Source organism: Hyperoodon ampullatus, assembly GCF_949752795.1.
Source record: "Hyperoodon ampullatus genome assembly, chromosome: 9".
Taxonomy (NCBI): domain Eukaryota; kingdom Metazoa; phylum Chordata; class Mammalia; order Artiodactyla; family Ziphiidae; genus Hyperoodon; species Hyperoodon ampullatus.
Genome location: NC_136922.1, coordinates 9,758,151 through 9,778,046, shown reverse-complemented (window position 1 = coordinate 9,778,046; position 19,896 = coordinate 9,758,151). Strand labels below are relative to the sequence as shown.

The window sequence follows — 19,896 nt, the reverse complement described above, 5'->3', positions numbered from 1 at the left end:
AGCGATGATGGACCAATTTTCTGGTTTGGGGTTGTTTCCTCCATCTTTGAACACTGGGTGAAGAGATGCCTAATTTATACATCTCTCATGTCCCATAATAAGAAAGAAAAAGTAGTATAAGAACACTTGCCAAGCCAGGCTCACAAAACCACGTTTGTGGCATCTGTTGACTATCCAGATATCCCAAAGCTGTCCTGCACAGTTGTTCTCTATCACTGTCAGCCTCAGAAGTCCAGAGACAGTCACATGGCTAGGGCTGGTAAAGAAGAGTTCAAACCGGTCCATTTTCCCTGGAGCCTTAAAAACTTCCTAGACATAAAAATACCCCATTCTTCATGTCTAAGGTATGAGTAGAAGGGAATGGAGCTTTCCAGATTCACTGTGCCCCCCAGTTAAACAAATTTCTAGTTTAAGAATCTGTTGGTCAAGAATGCTTCATTTGGGGCTTCCCTGGTGGCGCAGTGGTTGAGAGTCCGCCTGCCGATGCAGGGGACACGGGTTCGTGCCCCGGTCCGGGAAGATCCCACAGGCCGCGGAGCGGCTGGGCCCGTGAGCCATGGCCGCTGAGCCTGCGCATCCGGAGCCTGTGCTCCACAACGGAAGAGGCCACAGCAGTGAGAGGCCCGCGTACCGCAAAAAAAAAAAAAAAAAAAAAAAAAAAAATGCTTCATTTGATTTGCCCTATACAGAGTAGAAATGAAATACAAATCAATTATTTGGGCCTAACCAAGGCCATATATTTTACATTTTTAACTATAAGGTGTTAACCAGTAAGAAATTCTATAACTGCTCTTTGACACCCAACTTCTACTTCTTTTGTGATTACTTGCTTCCATTTAGCTGAATTGTTTTGCTTCTCACATAAAAGATCAACTAAGAAAACGATGTCCTATCAACTTAATTTAAATCCATTACATGATGAAAAGTAAATATTTTGACAGAGACATTTCGGAATCAAAAAAGAGAAGGTATCTAATTGCTTGAAAATTACCAGATCATATTACAGTAAACAAGTTACATTATGCACCCATAGTGATTTTTAGCATTTGTACCCAGAAATCAACGACTGCTAGGGTCAGAGAATAAGTTCTTAACCAATATATTAATGGAGGAAGTTACCCTCCTCTGAGTAACCAAGAGGAAACCACTTTTTAAGGTTTTACACCTTGATTGAGACATACTGAATTTTGGTCTCCTTATGTTTAATGAAGAACATTTTTACAGGTATTATGGAAAAGAAAGGTGAAAAAAAATAGGCTTATGAAGCTTTTCTTTGATAAAAATAATTGGGTATGAAAATTCAAACATTATGTCACTATAGAAGCAGTACAGTAATAAGTAAAAGTACAGACATCAAAGTAGTTGTAGGAAATATCTTAAGAATAATATGTATGCAAGGTACATGTGTTAATGTTTTTTCAACAGTTTTAACACAGCCCTTTGATTTTCAATGCCCATTAAAATAATGATATGTCATTATTAAACAATACCTAAAACAAAACTTTGGAAACTTATTCCAAGATTATAGGCAAAGAGAGCGCCATAGTTTAGTTTGGGTAACATTTAATCATGAATAAGATTATTAAAAAAAATCTATTTTATAAATAAAAATTTTGGCACTATATTAGTAAGTATAAGAAAATTGCAAATCCACACCTTGCAAAAACACACTTTATATCTGTCTAATACTTTTTTTTAATATATGTGATATGACAGATGATAAATTAAAGGGATAACAAGTCTTTCCCTTGTTCAAGGGTAATTGCCTTCACAGTGTCACTTGTGAAGATGCTTTCTCCAAATTGTCAGACTAGGTGGTAAGGATGGGGGGATAAATACATGGGCATTATGTAGCTGTGGTTACTCTGTGGACTGTATTCATTGACGCCATTAACAAAACAACATGACACAAACTCTATTCACAGAGCTGAAAGTATAGTAAGATTTCTAAGGATAGGTTATATCTAATATTAATTAACAAAAATTTTGCAGTGTCACACAATCATGTTCATGACTTGTAACACCTTCTAAGATTTAAACCACTCACTATATTGCCATTAATATTGTATAAGTGAAACCAGAAACTGAAGAAGTTGAATGGATTCCTTGATATGTCAAAATTAAAACTAATAAATTGGATACAAGAATCATGTCCTTTCCTTTTGATATCATAATCTTGTCTCCCTGAAGATAACTACAATCATTACATATATATATATATATATATATATATATATATATATATATATATATACACACACACACACACACACACACCTGAACATATATATGTGAAAAAAATATACATTTGAACACAGGGATATAATATATATTCAGCTACATCTAGAAGAGCTGATGAACCTCTAACAAATGTAAAAGACTAACCTGGTGTTACTACTTCTCCATTTCCATTGACCACAGGCCTCTCTTCCTCTTCCTCCTCAGGAGGCTCTATGCTTGCTTTCTCCATGTTGCTTACTGATTTATTCCTTTTTCGTTTTCCTTCAGTGCTTGGAGTGGCTCCAGGAAGTATCTGGTCTGTTACATTTAGTAACAATGGTGCTGGTTCTGCTGGAGGCTTTGGGGTACCGTAGTAATTGTCTGCAAATGATACAAAACATATGAAGTTAAACATTTCTCCTACTGGTGTGCATAATTTGTAAAGAATGGAAATTTTATTAACAAATGTGTATCCTAGTTTATACATATATATGTATTTTATATATACATACATATATATCATTTTATATCCTTTTATGTTTTTATATAGGTGTTTATTTGTTGCTTCTATTGTATTGGGCTTTAACGCTTAAACAAAGATACAGATCTATCTTCATTTCACCTCAGTACCAAATCAAAATAGAGTCTTAGCTATTAGTTTCATATGACACATAGCAATTTCAAATTAGTCAAAAATTGTTTATAACAAGCCTTGATTATAATCTTTTTAAAAATAATTATGTCTGAATAAGAGTATGGGTAACTTAGTTTTTAAGCAAATCTTATAACGTTCTGGAAAGGCAAAGCACATTGTGCTTTTCTCCAGCTTTCAAAGGGCTCTGGCTGATGTCCTTGATGTGCACAGCACCCTGCCTAGAGCTGGATCTCCACGCCAGGTTAGTGGTTCCCATGACGTCCGACAGTGGGCCTGCTGCTCTAACCATTCTTCAGATTACCGCAGCTCTTTTTCCCACCGCTCCATGATCTGAGCTCCAGAAACATTTGTTTCCCCCATCAGTCTGTGAGACTTCTAAAAGAGGAGACTAATTCCTATTTATCTCTGTCATAAGAGCCTGGCAAACAGTAACATGGAATATATGCTTACTATGTGAACATCTTTGTATATTCAAAGCAAATTACTTTTATGAAAAAAATACTTTAAATTTTTGATTGGTAAACGGCACAGTGGTGTTTTTAAAAAATCAATGTTATGCTTTGAGCATCAACTTCAAACCCACATTGGTGTTTTCAGTTAATTGAATAATTTATGCACATATTTGCTCACTCATTCATTAAAATCTTTATTTAGTACTGACTGTGCACCCAAGCACTCCAGTAAACGTCTGAGAGAAAACGATGACTATAATACAATCCTTGTCTTCCAGATGCTCAACGGTTTAGTGTGGAAGACAGGCGCATTTGACATTAAGCAGATAAGCATTAAAACAGGAAATAGGATTAAGCACTCAATCAAGGAGGCATAGAGGGGGAACCACATCTCATTATCTGCAGAGGCCACTGAAGGCAACTGAGAAAACAGTGTGCAGTGAAAGAAACCAACCCTTAAGTAGCAGTTATGGGGTCTAGATTTGGATTTTCTATATAACTACAATTCAAGCAAGTTATTTGCTCAGTAAGGCTCAATTTCTTCATCTATAAATTGGAATGGCAGTACTTGTTACAATCACCTGCATTCTGGGTTGCAAACAACCAAAATATACTCTAGTTAAATTAAAGATGATAAGGATATGCTGAAAAGGTATGAGAAGGCTAGTTGAGGGAAGAGGCTGGAAACCCTTGGGGAAAATGGACGGAAACAAAGGAGTCCAGTGTGGACACCCAAGCTGCGTCTGCTGGCCCTGGACTCTGAAAGCCTACCAGGTTCCACTACCACAGGCCATAGAATCACAATACTTCTTATCTAATAAACATAATATAAAACTAGTAAATAGCCCTGCATGTCCCGATAAATAATATAATTTTAAGTAGTGTTCTGAGATCTTCAGTGCTTTTTTTTTTAAATTGGAGTAAAATTGCTTTACAATGTTGTGTTACTTTCTGCTGTACAATGAAGTGAATCAGCTACATGTATACCCATATCCCCTCCCTCTTGGACCTTCCTCCCACCCCACCTCCATCCCACCCATCTAAGTCATCACAGAGCACCCAGGTGAGCTCCCTATGCTATATAGCAGGTTGCCACTAGCTATCTGCTTTACCCATGGTAGTGTATTTATGTCAAACCTAATCTCCCAACTCATCCCACCCTCCCCTTCCCCCCGTGTCCACATGTCCATTCTCTATGCCTACGTCTCTATTCCTGCCCGACAAATAGGTTCATCTGTACCATTTTTCTGGATTCCACATATATGCATTAATATATGATATTTGTTTTTCTCCTTCTGGCTTACTTCACTCTGTATGACAGACTCTAGGTCCATCCACATCTCTACAAATGACCCAATTCCGTTCCTTTTTATGGCTGAGTAATATTCCATTGTATATATGTACCATATCTTCTTTATCCATTCATCTATCATTGGACACTTATGTTGTTTCCATGTCCTGGCTATTGTAAATAGTGCTGCAATGAACATTGCGGTACATGACTCTTTTTGAATTATGGTTTTCTCAGGGTATATGCCCAGGAGTGGGATTGCGGGGTCGTATGGTAGTTCTATTTTTAGTTTTTTAAGGAACCTCCATACTGTTCTCCATAGTGGCTGTATCAATTTACATTCCCACCAACAGTCCAAGAGAGGGTGTGGAGAAAAGGGAACCCTTTTCAGTGCTTTTAAGTATATGTAGTACTAAGAAAAATGAATCACACTTCAGGGCTTTTTTTTTTTTTTCCAATTTGTCTTTTAGTGTTTAAATCTCCCTGAGGTAGAAAAATAACCTTTTACTAATTAGAAATAAATGCATAGCTCAGGCTAAAAATAAATATTAAGTAACAGGTCTGGTTGAATTTACATTCCTAAATAATTACTCCTATTGAATGAGATGTGATTATAAATTATACAGCAATATTCTATTTCTATAATTTGATTTATGAAATTAATAGTTTAGAGTAAATTTTAGATGTAAAAGAGTACAAATCACTAGTTAAGACATTAAGATTATCTTTATTAGCAATAATAATAGCAATTTAAAAGAGGCACAGAAATAACCCATGTAGTTACTATACTTGAGAAATGTAATTCATGGAGAATAGGTTTTTACCTTAAACCAAATGCATAGAACAAAGAAACCAGAAATACCTAAAAGAAGTTGAAAAATCAGCCAGATGGTCAGGTAGCTAAGTCACTGAAATGATTTCCTGATGTTTAAATATATACAAATCAATATATTAAGGATAAAATGTGCCTTTTAGGTAACATACCAGCATGTTTTCAAAAAACAAACATCAAAACTTTAAAAAAATATAATTTGGAAAAACTGTCCCATTAAGAATGAAGTGCCTCTATGCAGAGTGCCAGGATTTAGAGAATCTAAAGTCCAAAATAACACAACAATATGGTGTATGTTTAATAGCACAGATCGTGGTGAGATAAACCTGACTTTGCATCCTGTCTCCCCTAATCTGGCTGCCTCTTTATATCCTTGAATTGATTTAGTTAAAGTAGGACTGTGGGGCTATAAGATGACTACAGTCACAAAAGTACAGTCACAAATACAACAACTACTACTATTATTACTAACATCACCACCACAATGTAGTGAGCTGGACACAGTAAATGGCATTTTACTTCTGAGTGCTTGTATCTGATGGGGATTAGAATGAAGTCATTCGGCCTCTGCAGTTAAAAGAAAATGGAGGCTCTAAAACTATTTTCCAGTATTATAGATGAAGCAGGTGGAAAACCTATATCCATTTGACTTAGGAACCTCATTTCTTTTCAAAATACTATACTGCCTCTCAAGAGAAAAAAAAAAAAAAGTACGATGCAATTTGCAACCTGCCTGGAATTGATGCAGTCCTCTAGGACTTCATTCAAGGCCACAACCAATGAGCAGAAAAATAACACTTTCAAGAGAAAGGCAATGCTTGCTACCAGACGATGAAGCAGGGACATTTTAGGTGATTATTTTCCCTCCTCTCCTCCAAAAATAAGTGGGGGTGTGTGTTTGGGGAGAAGGGGTAGGGATTATAGGCTTTCTTAGCCCACTTTTTACTGACTATATTTGTATTTGTAAAGTGTGGTGTATTCATTAGCACTTTCATGTAAGTTTAATACAAAATTTCACTAACTTAGTTGTTGAATATGATGACAAAATGGAAATGATACATAACACTGTTCACTTAATTGTATCACAATTAGGATAATCTATAAATTAACATAGTTTAGTTTTGAATCAATGCTTGGAAAATAAAAGAGACAAATATTTGAAAAAGCTGATTTAACTTGATTTATTCTTCAGCTTTTTAAGTACTTAAAAGAATGGCTATCTTTTTCATAAAGATATAGTTATGAAAGAGTGAAACAGGGTGACTGTAGTCATTTCTTACATTATAAATATGAAAAAGCTTTCCAGAAATTTGAATAAAAAGAGTAGTTTATAAAAATGTCAATAATTGGTTTCATAATAATAAAAACATTTACTAAATGACCATTTACACTGAACACTGTTATATTAATTTCCTGCAAGGGGAGAGAGACTAAAACAGACTACATTGTTATGAGCTAACCTCCCTAGAAAATACTTGGAAAATCTAATGCATTACTCACTTTTACTCAGACCTTTCCTAAGTTATCCAGAAGAGATGAAAAGAGCTTTTTTTTTTTTTGAAAAGAGCTTTTTAAAATAACTTTTTGTGTACTATACTTGAAGGCTATCACAGAATTACTCCTTTGCTTTCTCTATGCTTGTTAGACCAAATAATCTTTTCAAAAAGTCTTAGTCTAAGTTTTTTAAACAATGTTTTTGTCTTTCTTCTGATCCTTCACAGGTTTTTTTTTCCCCACACTGATTTTAATGGTGAGGCCAAGGGGAAAAAAGGAAGAGAAAACAACTTCAATAAATTATAAACTGTTCCCTTATTTATATCCTCAGTCCTTATTGAAGGGTAATAGATACCAAAATAGTATTTACTGAGATGCACCATATTCTTTATGTTTGTAAGTTCTGATATTATGACAAGAAGTAGGAAAGACACTAAAAACTAATTTTAGGTATGAGGAAATGTGAAAGTGCTAGTAACAAGCTGAAATACTTTGAAATGCTTTTACTTATTTCTAACACCTTTTCCCTTTAAACTAGATCATGATAGAAACATGTGATTCGTTATTTAGTTCATTTGGCTTTTTAAGTAGTAGACCCAGATGTTGACTCTGTTGTTTCAGTCCTTTGGGTGTATAATAATAACATGTGTAGGTTTTACATCAAATAATCATATATCATTCCACATGGCACCCAAGTGCAGATGGATTTTAGAAAGGTACTATTCTTGTCTTCAAGATACCTCACAGATTAAGGTATTGACCACCATTCCTCCCCCAATATTCTCAGTGCTTTTATTCCCATTTTGGTAACCAGAAAGAATCGATTTTGGATAATGATTTAGTGGAAGAGAGATGACCGCCTATAGGTACTTTGGGACATGCATACAACACAGCCCATCACTGAGATCCCCAGACACCTTAAGAATATGTTCTTGTGTTGGAAAGAATGTGTGGCAAAATTTGAGAGGTTGAAAATATCATCATTTTTTTTTTACTGTTTTATAAATGGAGCAAACAGTTTGATACTTGGCCTCCTAACGGCACCTGCATAAACTGATTCTGACATTATATGGAGAGGAGAGATTTGGAGTTCCAGGTCTTTGCATAATTAATTTATGTTAGAAAACCTGACAGATCATAAGTAAATAATGATTTTTATTACATCAGAGATTTAGATCTTTATTAATAGAAACAGATAAATCATGAAAGGTTTCTAAATTCAAATTTTAAGACCTGTTAACATATTACACATGGGATAGTAATGACTGAAAATTAGTACCAAAAACCATCATAAGACAGTCTTGCCATGGCAAGAATCACAGTCATATGGCTGCAGAGTTAGTAAATTAGAAATTCTGTAAATACAAAGTTAGTAAATGTAATCTCGAAAAATATTCTACTTTTCTAAAATTATACTTCCTACCAGAAAATAAGACTCAAAGTCCCACTGTAGAATGCTTTCGTCAACTGATTTTTGAAGTTATTTTTGTAAGCAGCTCTGATACTTAAATTTGATCTGCCCCTAAAAGGTATCATTTCCTCATCATGTCATATATAGTTAGTAGCTTGAAACCAAAGTGCAAAAAAACTCTGACCTCAAAAGATGATGTATTTTCCTTTTGTGGTGAAAAGCATTCATCTAACATGTGATAGAAATAGAAAAAAACATTCCAATGGTATTTTGTCACTGATACCTGTGCTAAACAGTAAATTGCTGAATTCCTTGAAAACTCAATGTTAAATGTGACTTTCAAAATGTGGACAATTGTGCAAACAATGTGAAAATTTATGTCTTTTCACATGCAAAAGTGAATTATTCTGCAACAACCCCTACCTAAGAATTTCAAGTTTATTTTTAATTAATGAATGCTGGTTTAATAATATGATCCCCATGCTTTCTGAATTTCACTGTCTTCAGCTGTTCATTAGTACTCTCCAGAAATCATGTAGATGGTTTAACCTAACATTTTCTGAAATTTGTTTTCAAGTTCTTATTGAGTTTCTTGTGTTCCTGACCCAATTTTCATTTATACATGTTAGCCAATGTTGACAGACACAGGACAAATCTTTGCTAAATGGAACTATTTACAGACTGGTCAGGTGGTTTCATTGTTTAAAGGAAACTAGATACCCTTTCCTTTAGTGACTCTTCCCTCAGGCATTATTCAGAAGAGTTCAGAACATTTCCTACCTGTGCGTAATAAAATATGTAAAGAAATCACGCAAAGAAATCCCCAAGAGAACAGAAGGAAGTTACATATGATTTTTCAATGTCAAATATATATCTGCTTTCAAAGTAAAGCATTTGAACATTTATAATTATAGAAACATAAAAAAAACTACAAGCCCAATTCACAAGCATATCACACTTAAATACTATTAAATTCCTTAGAGCAGCTCTGTCATAAAAATGTAATATCAGCCACAAATACAAGCCACATGTCACTTAAAATTTTCTAGTTAGTAATACTAAAAAGGGAAAAAGAAAGGTGAAAATTATTATAATATATGTGACTTTACCCAACATATACAGAATATTATCATTTCAATATAATATAAAAGTTATGAATGTAATATTTTTCCTTTTTTTCATACTAAGTCTTCATAACCCAGTGTATAGTTTACACTTAAAGCACATTTTAATTCAGACAAGCCCCATTTCGAGCACTGAAAAGCCATATATGCCTAGTGACAACTATGCTGGACAGCACAGCCTTAGACTTTTATCAAATAACATTTTAGGTTACCATATTACAACCTGGCTCATTTTTCTCACAAACAATAAAGTGAAAATCTTACTTTAAATGACTAAGAAAACTGAGTAAACACCAAAATACAATGACAACTTCAGGTGACTTTGTATCAATGATATTTCTTTTGTTTAATTGCTTTGCTGCACTGAATACATATAAGATATTATTAAGCACCAAACAGATGTACATTTCATAACACTGCTCTTCCACCCTGCTTCCTAATCATCCATTTTATCACTTTATCTGGTCTTAACCTGAAAAATCCACTTCTGACTTTATTATCAAGCTATAAGTTAGAAAGTGAATAAAAGAACAAAAGTTTCAAGCAAATAATATACATATGGACTCGTGTGAGGAACCTATCTTATGTTCAAGAATAGGACTGGGGCTTCCCTGGTGGCGCAGTGGTTGAGAGTCCGCCTGCCGATGCAGGGGACATGGGTTCATGCCCCGGTCTGGAAAGATCCCACATGCCGCGGAGCGGCTGGGCCCGTGGGCAGTGGCTGCTGAGCCTGTGCGTCTGGAGCCTGTGCTCTGCAATGGGAGAGGCCACAACAGTGAGAAGCCCGCGTACCGCAAAAAAAAAAAAAAAAAAAGCCCTTTTTAGGTAGTCACAACCCATAGAGAGAACACTTGTTGACTCATGGTGATAGTGTAAAAACAAAGAGATTATTCATACGCGTTTTCCTCCCTCTCGATACGTCTGGTTACACACTCTCATTTCGATCATCCATAGTGCTTAGAACCCAGTGCCTCATACTTCTCTCATCAGACTCCTCTTTCATCCCCCATGCTGATAATAATTCCAATTTTCTTTTTCTTCTATATAGTGTATATGTCCCAATTCTAATTTTCTTTAGTTCTTTCTAAGTGACTGGATAACCACTCTGATAAAATAACTTAAACTCGATGCCAGCACCTAAAATTGGCTTACTATATCTTACAAATTAACAGCTTTTAAATCTAATCCAAAGAGTTGATCATGAAATTCGGTCAATTCATTGGGGGAACATATGTTTCAGAAGAACTTATTTTTTGGTGTTCTCAAATCACAATAGGGGTATTTTCTTGGGTAGTCAGGGTACCTGGTGAGATACATGTGATGATCCTTGGGGAACCTAAGCAAAGGTCAATGCAAAGATTTTTGGAAAACAGCCCTGAGGAAAAAAAAATAATTTGTATTATAAATCCGGTTACTACCAAATTTACATGTCTACCTTTTTGAATGGAAACCATTTGCAACTGTGTTATTAATGCAACTAATTGTTTAAGTTTTAAAGTGTCAAGTGAGCTCAGTCCTTAAGAGACAGTTCCTTCATGGCTCAGTAAATGAGAAAGTGGAAGTGAAATTTTTATTTATTTATCTATTTATTTATTTTTTCGGTATGCGGGCCTCTCACTGTTGTGGCCTCTCCCGTTGCGGAGCACAGGCTCCGGACGCGCAGGCTCAGCGGCCATGACTCACGGGCCCAGCCGCTCCGCGGCATGTGGGATCTTCCCGGACCGGGGCACGAACCCGTGTCCCCTGCATCGGCAGGCGGACTCTCAACCACTGCGCCACCAGGGAAGCCCCGGAATTGAAATTCTGACGAATTTTCAAATGGGCATTTGTGCAAAGCTCAGTGGATTCCTGTGATAGTCATCTTGATTAAATTTACTTCTTCAAAAATTGATAAAGGAAATTGAACCTTTCCAGGACAGTATTATTTTTCTCACACAGCATTTATGGCTTGTCATGTAACTTCCTTCTCTCAATGGTGCTATTAACTGTGATACTATAAAGCTACTAAGAAATTAGGAGACCTCTAAGGCTTTCTTTTGTCACTGTCTTGCAAGTACAATATCTAGCGAAATTCTGATTAATCTTTATTTGATTATTGGTTAATGACTAAAGAAATTTGCCAAATATCTCATTCTCAGTTGCTAACAGAAGTCAGAAAAATTTTACTTCTACTTGGAAAGTATGTTTGCTGGATGTTTCCGAGCATGCATAGGAAAGAGTCCAGCAAATATTCAGAGCATCTGGGTCCTAATCAAGGTTCTACCCCTAACTTCCTAAAAGACCTTGGATTAGGCATTAAACTCCTCTGAATTTTAGTTTCCTCACTTCTGAAATGACAGAATTGGGTCATAGTTCTAAAGTACTTACCTCCAAAATTCTGCAAATTTTTAAAGGATGTAATGACAACAGGTTATATATCCTTGCCATCGTATCAGAAAGTCTTGAATCGACAATGAGTAGAGAATAACAATAAATTGTAGCCAACAATTTCAATTACTTGAGAGCCTGGACTCATTTGCTTTCTTGACACAAACATGGAGAACTGTCATGTTACTCTCTCTTTATATTTCTTTGCACATTCCCTTCTGGGTAAATGGCTGTGGTTACAGAGTACTTCTATTTTTGTTCCAAGCCTTTCATTTGCATCCATTCCTGTTGGTGAATTAGAAAGCCCCTAAGTAGATCCCTCATAGGATGTGAACTCTAATTATTTTGTGGAAGGCCATATATGAAGTACTTCAACTCTATATTTTAGTTCATGAGATATTTTTAAAATTTATGACTTTTCTAAGAGTCGACATTTTCATTGTGACCTGTGAGACACAAACATAAATCTTAGGTGTTAGAGTATAGTTAAAGTTAGCAGCGGTGTAGAAGTAGAACAAATTTATGAGCCAGGCAAACAATGAACAACCCAAAAGTTTAAAGAAAATAAGAGTTTTGGGTATTTAACTCTAAGGCTTTGTCTGTGTAACTGTAACAAGTCTTTAATAATGCTTTTTTTTTTTTTCTGAATCAATGTACTCACAGCCTATGAAAATCAACCTGTGACAAAGACAATTCTGTCAGAACTACTGGCAGTTTATATTTAAAAGTCCAGAAACCAACCGCTAAATCTTTTAAGATGTAATTTTTATTGAGGTACACCTCCCACAATCCTCACATTTTTACATTATAATTTTGCCTTTCACACTATCTTTCTCATTGTGTAGTAAATTTGAAAGTATCAGAAACAGAAGTTTATTGTAGAAAAATTGTGGCATTAATGAAGGAAAAGTAGAGGGAGAAATGTGTGGAAAAAAGATCAGAAAAGAAATGGAAAGTAAGAAGAAAAATAAAGAGCAGGAGGAAGAGGATAAGAAAGAGTTGGAGGAAAAGGTTGAAAAGGGAGGGCTTCCCTGGTGGCGCAGTGGTTGAGAGTCCGCCTGCCGATGCAGGGGACGCGGGTTCGTGCCCCGGTCTGGGAAGATACCACATGCCGCGGAGCAGCTGGGCCCGTGAGCCATGGCCGCTGAGCCTGCGCGTTCGGGGCTTGTGCTCTGCAAAGGGAGAGGCCGCAACAGTGAGAGGCCCGCGTACCACAAAAAAAAAAAAAAAAAAAAGGGAAGAAGATGAGAAGGAGTCGGACGGGGATGACGAGGACTGGGATGTGCCTTTTCATGATGTTCTAACGTTATTGCTGGTGACATTCTGGCCCAAAGCCATGCATATGTGCTCATCTGTCATCCCCTAATAGCTGATAACGTACTAAGCTACACTGTCTAATATGGCAGCCACTTGTTACAACTGGCTGCTGAGGACTTGAAATATGGCTGGTTTGAATTGAGAGGCTGTATAAGTGTAAAATCCACACTAGATTTTGAAGAAGGTACAAAAAAGTAAAGCACCCCAGTTATTATTTTTATGTTGATTACATGTCAAAATGATAACGTTTAGATTGCATAACATTTCAATTCCTCTTCTAGTTCTTGTGAGAAGAAGTAAAACTCATTACATAGTCAGTTACTGGTAGCAAGTAATGGCATCCCTAACTAATAAGAGCTGGTGAAGGTGAGGGTTAGAGTCAATCCAAAGGTCCAGGACAGTAACAGACACTTGATGGGCAAGAGGCTCAGCCAGGAAAAGGTTTCAAGGGTCACCACTGGGGTTGAGACTCTCATAAGCTGACCTAGCCAATTATTCTGTCATTTATTTAGCTAATATTTACTGAGAGCCTACTATGTTCCAGGCATAAATTATCTCAAGGTACAATGATGAAAAAACAAGCAAGTCCTCTTTGAGCTTACCTTCTACTGAGGAGACAGATATTAGTCAAATAATCACACAAATACTAAATTACATATTGACAAGAACTATAAAGGTCAAGTAGTGGTGTTCTGAGAACTCTGAGAAGAGTTCAAGTTAGGCTTGTTAAGGAAAAAATAATGGCATATGATTAAAAACCCAGTCCCCTCCCCTCCATCTGGGCCAATATATTTCTGGGTCAATACAGATTTTTTAAGAAATGCATGTGGCTTTTCTAACGATAAGAAAAAAAATTTCTTTATTGTTTCTGAAACTTGTCCCAAGGACTTCTCTGAAGGTTAAATAGCTGAGCTAGATGGAAGTTGATATATATGTGAATATGGGAATGTTTATGTTCTTCCCCCAAACAAACCTAGTTGCTTATAAAAGCTAATTGTAAAATTTCTGCTAACTAGTTAGATCAGTTTCCCCTGTCTCAATTTAACTGAAGACATAGTCTGTGTTGCAAAATACTTCTGACATTCCAGTAACTCAAGGGCTATGTGGTTTGAAATTTAAAGTTTGGTTTTTGATGATATGAAACTAACTGAAGGTATATTTGATGGCAGGTTTAATGTAATGATTAACCTTCTCTCCCCGCACTCCCCTGGTACTACAGTAATATGGCCTTTCTTTCCAGACTGATAACCAGTGTGGACTACTCATTTATTGCTTCTGACAGTGGGGACAGGGGTGGAGTCAGTGAAAGGCCAGCTTCCCATGGCACTGATGTCTAAATTGAGATTAGAAAGATGAGTAGAATCTAGTAAAGGTTCAAGACATACAAGAAAAGCATTGCACGCTGAAGGAATACATTTGCAAAAGCCCTGGCTCTAGAGGAATTACAGTTCCTTAGAAGAACTAAAAAGGAGAACAGTGTGCTTGGTGCCAACAACAAGGGGGGACCCTGAGGTTAGAGATCACATGGAGCCTAAAGGTTTTGTTAAAGTTTTGGGTTAATTTTCAAAAAGTGAAGGGAAAGTTTTAAAAGACATTCAGATTTGTCTTTTCAAGTAGATTGCCAGGCTGCAGCATGTAGAATGGATTGGAAGCTGCACGAGGGAAAATCTTGAGGTCAATGAGGGGTTTATGGCAGGGGTGCAATGATGGCAACTTGGGCTATTGGGAGGTGATAGATGTGGGGACAATGATGACAATCAGTTAGGGTTCAAAGGACAAAACCAAAGAAACAAACTAATGTTTAGGTAGGAACTGATATTAGCAACTTGCCTAAAGAACTGTTAGTCTTTTCATGATGACCTCCCCTTCTCTCTCTTGGAAATAAGAAATTTTGGCAGAACCTCTAAATTTGCCCCGATACTCAGGATTCTTTAGGTGTTGTGGGTTGGCGTGACCATGCTGCAGTATGGACTTTTTTTTTGAAACATTAGAGAATTCTTTAAGTCTTAATTTCCTTCACAAATATTCAGGTGCTGATTGGTGCCCCTATCAGAGTTTGTTTATACCTCTTGCTACAGCTTTTACACTTTATCATAATTATTTACTTAATACCTGCATAGCACTAAGTTTTGGCTTCTCAACAGGTGCCATTTATCAGTTAGCTTTGTTTTCCCAGCATCTAGAATAACACTGGCACATGGTCAATACTGAGTAAGTGAATTCTTCCACTGATGGGACACTCACACCCTGTAAAGAAGGATGCAACCCTGGTCACTATTTCTTGACTTGGAATTTTGTTAGAAATGTAAATTCCCAGGCCCCACTCCCCATCTCCTAATCAGAAGCTCTGGGCTTGGGTCACTTTAGGTCATTCTGATACACATTAATATCTGAGAACCACTGCTTTGGAGGACTGCCTCAGTGGGAGGGAGACCAATCGGATGAGATTTATTTTAAAAGGCCAGCATAAGAGAGATTCAAGTAGCCTATTTCAGGATCTCTTATCATTCCTTCTTCTAAGTAGTCTTTATAAAAAGCTGCAAGACAACATAGGTGTTTGTTAGTATTAAAATTCTGATATGCAAACCTGTCTATGTTAGGGGTCAGCAAAATCGTTTTGTAAAGAGGCAGAGAATAAATGTTTTAGACTTTTTAGGCATATGGTTTCTGTCATAACTACTCAATTCTGCTGTTGCAGTGTGCAGGCAGCTACAGATAGTACATAAGTGAATGGGTATGGCTGTGCTCCAATAAAACATTGCTTATGGATGCTAAAATTTCAATATCATATGCTTTTCATGTGACACAAATATTATTTTGATTTCTTATATGATTTAAAACAAAAGCCATTCTTACTTTGTGAGCTGTACAAAAGTAGGTGTTGAAGTGTATTTGGCCCACAGGATGTAGATTGCCATCTCCCTGGTCTATGGAATAATCAGTTACCAACACAGAATTTTCCAAGCATAGATATTGACTCATTAATTGAACATTTAATATGTGCCCAGCAAATAAGCAATACAGATAAAGCACTTGTCCTCAGGGAACTTAAGAATCCAGAGGAGAAAAGATACTAAAAATTAACCAAATAAAGGACATGCTAGAGTGCTTAAGAAAGGTCAATAGAGAAACCTACTTTAGGTAGGGTGGACAAGAAAGGTCTATCTGAGAACGTACTGTTTAAACTGAGATCAGAAGGATGAGAATGTGCCTATTGTATAAACGGCCAGGAGAAGAGGGTTACAGGTTGAAGAATAACAAGAATAAAGTCGATGGGATAGGAAGAGCTTCATGTAATAATAAGCATGGAGGAGAGGGGCAGGATTCAACTGGAAAGACAGAGAGGAAGCAGATCCTACAGGGCCTTGTCAGTCAAGCCAAGGGATTTGGAAAGGTTTTACAGGGGGGAAACATATGATTTTATTTAAGGTTCTAAAAGGTTATTCATCCTTGTTCCTATGTGGAAATAGAGTTGGAGGGGAACAAGAGACATGGGAGATGGTTTGGAGATGGATGAAAGGGGTGTTTGTGTGTGTGTGTGTGTGTGTGTGTGTGTGTGTGTGTGTGTTACCATCAGACATCGGATATCATTAAAACTGAAACACTCATGCAGAAAACTCAGTAAAACAAAATAATTTCCCAAGCCCAAACTGATAATCCTAAAATTGCAGACTCTAAGAACACATTCAACACTAGAGAATCTGAGCTGTTTTGGGAGGTCAGTGGGATATGATTTGATCTAAATATAGAACAAAATCTTCTAGGAAGAGGATAGAAAGCATCATTTAACATTTTTCATTAGCTAAAGAATGACATTGTTTATATGAATATAGACAAGAAAAGGAACTCTGAATAGGTAGGTAGGCCTCATGAATGAATAAGCTTTGATAGCTTACTGTGCATCACAGCAAAGAGCTATTCAATCCAGCTCAATAATGACATTTTTTTCTATTACCAGAGGTATTTATGTAATAACACAATCCTATTAGGAGATCCGTCTAAATTGATATCAAAAGGACAATTAAAACTGGCACTCAGGGTACAACTACTACTCAGTGTCATAGGTTGGAATGTATTGAGCGTCATTTTTCAGAAAGGTGTACTGTTAGTATCGGGGGCACAAATGTTAATTAGAGTAATTACTTCCTTCAGCAATTTCCTTGTTTTTTGCTTGTTTGTTTGTTTTTTTGCGGTACGCAGGCCTCTCACTGTTGTGGCCTCTCCCGTTGCGGAGCACAGGCTCAGTGGCCATGGCTCACGGGCCCAGCTGCTCCACGGCATGTGGGATCTTCCCCGACCGGGGCACGAACCCGCATCCCCTGCATCGGCAGGCGGACTCTCAACCACTGCGCCACCAGGGAAGCCCCAATTTCCTTTTTATCAGGCCATTTGGATCAGGTTCTCTCCTCCATATAAAAGGGAAAATCCTTATTAATTCAGATGATTACCTCCTAGGAATAAATACTAAGGGAAAACAATACCACAGGCCCAGCTTACCATTTCTCCCCCATTACTCCACATCTCTGATATGGTGATAACAAGATGAGAACACATAACATTTTTCTTCTACAGTGGTTCACATGTCCCTACTAATCTTCCCCAACAATCTTCTTATTCCCAGAAAAGAAAGCTAATTTCATATTTGGAAGTTCCATTTAAAAAAGTGACTACTGATGAAGAATATGGACCAGGGGCATTTTAGTTTGTATCTTTATTTAGAAATACTGGGAATCCATTGCCAGTAACTAAGGTAGATAATTGCCCATGTAAATTTTATACGAATCAATTGAAGCACTGCTTAGAAAAAAAAAAAAAGTAACCCAAAGCAAATCCTTATACCATTCTCTTACATTCATGTCACGAGAAACCAGTAGCCTAAGTGTGACTGTGAGTTTCAAGAAACGATCTCTGTGCTTTGGGCTGGAGGCAGCATGCTGAAATTCCTGAATCACACCTCTTCCAACAGGAGGCTCTGATGACTCCAGGGACTCGAATGGAATATCAAACTTCTCACCCAAAGGTCATTGGCTCCAATTTGGCTTAAACTAGTAGTGACTAAAAGTTAGTATTGATAGACAGCTGTTCAGCTGTTCAACAGAATGAACTGGTGGTCTCAGTGTAATTTCTAAAAGACAGGTATCTGTGTCAGGAACTTGTGATTACCTCATGCTCCAAGGTGGATAGTTTTAGACAGGAGTCAAGACATTGACTGAAAGGAGATATTCCACCACCTTCTAGCCTTTACCAATGGTCTTTTTATATGGGAACAGCCAAAAGTTTTAGGACAAATGGCAAGAAGTTCATTACCTGATAGTTTCTCATTTTTAAGGCAGGGCTACATTGGTATCTAACAGCAATCTCTCCAAATATCTATGCTTATGTTTAAATAAGATATCACAGATTTTAATGAGAAATGCTAAGGAGAAGATTTTATTAAAATAACTTAGACTCTTGCTACTCAAAGTGTAATCTGAAGACCGACAGCATCAGCATCACCCTGGAGCTCATTATAATTGCAAACTCTCAAGCTCACTCCAGATATATTGGCTCAGAATCTGCATTTCAACAAGATCTTCAGGTAATCCAGATGCACAATAAAGTTTGAGGAGTGCAGTGTGTCTTGAGGACACATTGTACAGCTGCTCACTGAACCCAAAGTGTACTCTATAAACATATGTTGTTGACAAAAATAAAGACCTGAATACTGTTTCTGTATGTTAATTTCATAATCTTGTATCCCAGCTGTTTGTATTACTTATGTTGCCACTTAAAAAATTGCCTGCCTATTTATTGTCTTAGCATCCCTCTTAGACTTTAGGCTCCTAGAGGGCAGGGATCCAACCTGGCATTCCCTTTGAGCCCAATCTAGGTTGTATCAATTGAATAATGGAAGTTGCAGTTATAAGTCTTCATCATCTTATGTTAAATTAAGTCATATTAAGTAATCTTATTCTCAAGCAATAGTAGTTTAAACAGACTGTGTTTACCTGAGAGACCTGAAGAGCTATTACGATGCCCTGGATCATTAACTAGCAGTAAATTGCTAAACCACTATTTAATGACATTGATAGCAAAGCATTAATACATGATGCGAGCATTTTGTTCGCTCTGTTAAACTAGTAACAAACACAAAATGAAACACTCAGACCAATTTTTAAAATGGCCTTGTGTAGAACATATTGTTATTTACTACATTTCATTAAATTTAGTCAACACGAGACTGATTAACTGGGATATATTTAAAATTTGGGTTATTATTTTATTTGTATGAATGTTTACAGTAACTGTCTCCCAAAGAAAAAAATGTAAAATGCATTAACTTTATGGTATTAATACATCATTCAGCCTCAAGTTGAGCTGCTCCCTAGAATCTGAGGCTTCTATTCTAAAAATAACCCCCCAAATTTTAATAATGTATTGAACATTTTCTCCAACACACATTTTACTGTCCTATTCAAATTATTCAGACAAAAAAATTTGGATACCCAAGGTTTTTGTAAGAGGCTCTCAAGTCGCCGAGATCTGTTAGCTGGGCCAGTTCCCTTAATTTTCTAAGCCCATATTTCAACATCTGGTTGTTTGTATTTTAAGAAAATGGTAAAACCAACTTCGTGCAACTATTCTGAGCATTTAATGAGATGAACATTAACAAGTTTTTTGGCATATAGTAAGTACTTCATGGTTGTTTGCTACTAATTTCTATTAATACTCTAATATTACTTCTTTTAATACT

The 19,896-nt window shown here is 36.6% G+C and overlaps 1 protein-coding gene across 3 annotated transcripts in view; it reads right to left on the bottom strand.

Annotated features, from left to right (window-relative positions):
- The window catches only part of MAGI2 (membrane associated guanylate kinase, WW and PDZ domain containing 2), a gene marked incomplete at both ends in the record, with an annotated part of 1,325,315 nt that overhangs the window by 512,324 nt on the left and 793,095 nt on the right, over positions 1–19,896 (bottom strand). For all 3 annotated transcript variants that reach the window (XM_079710838.1, XM_079710839.1, XM_079710840.1), the window contains one exon: positions 2,386–2,601. In XM_079710838.1, the coding sequence (XP_079566964.1) occupies positions 2,386–2,601 (216 nt within the window). The remainder of the gene's footprint in view (positions 1–2,385; positions 2,602–19,896) is intronic.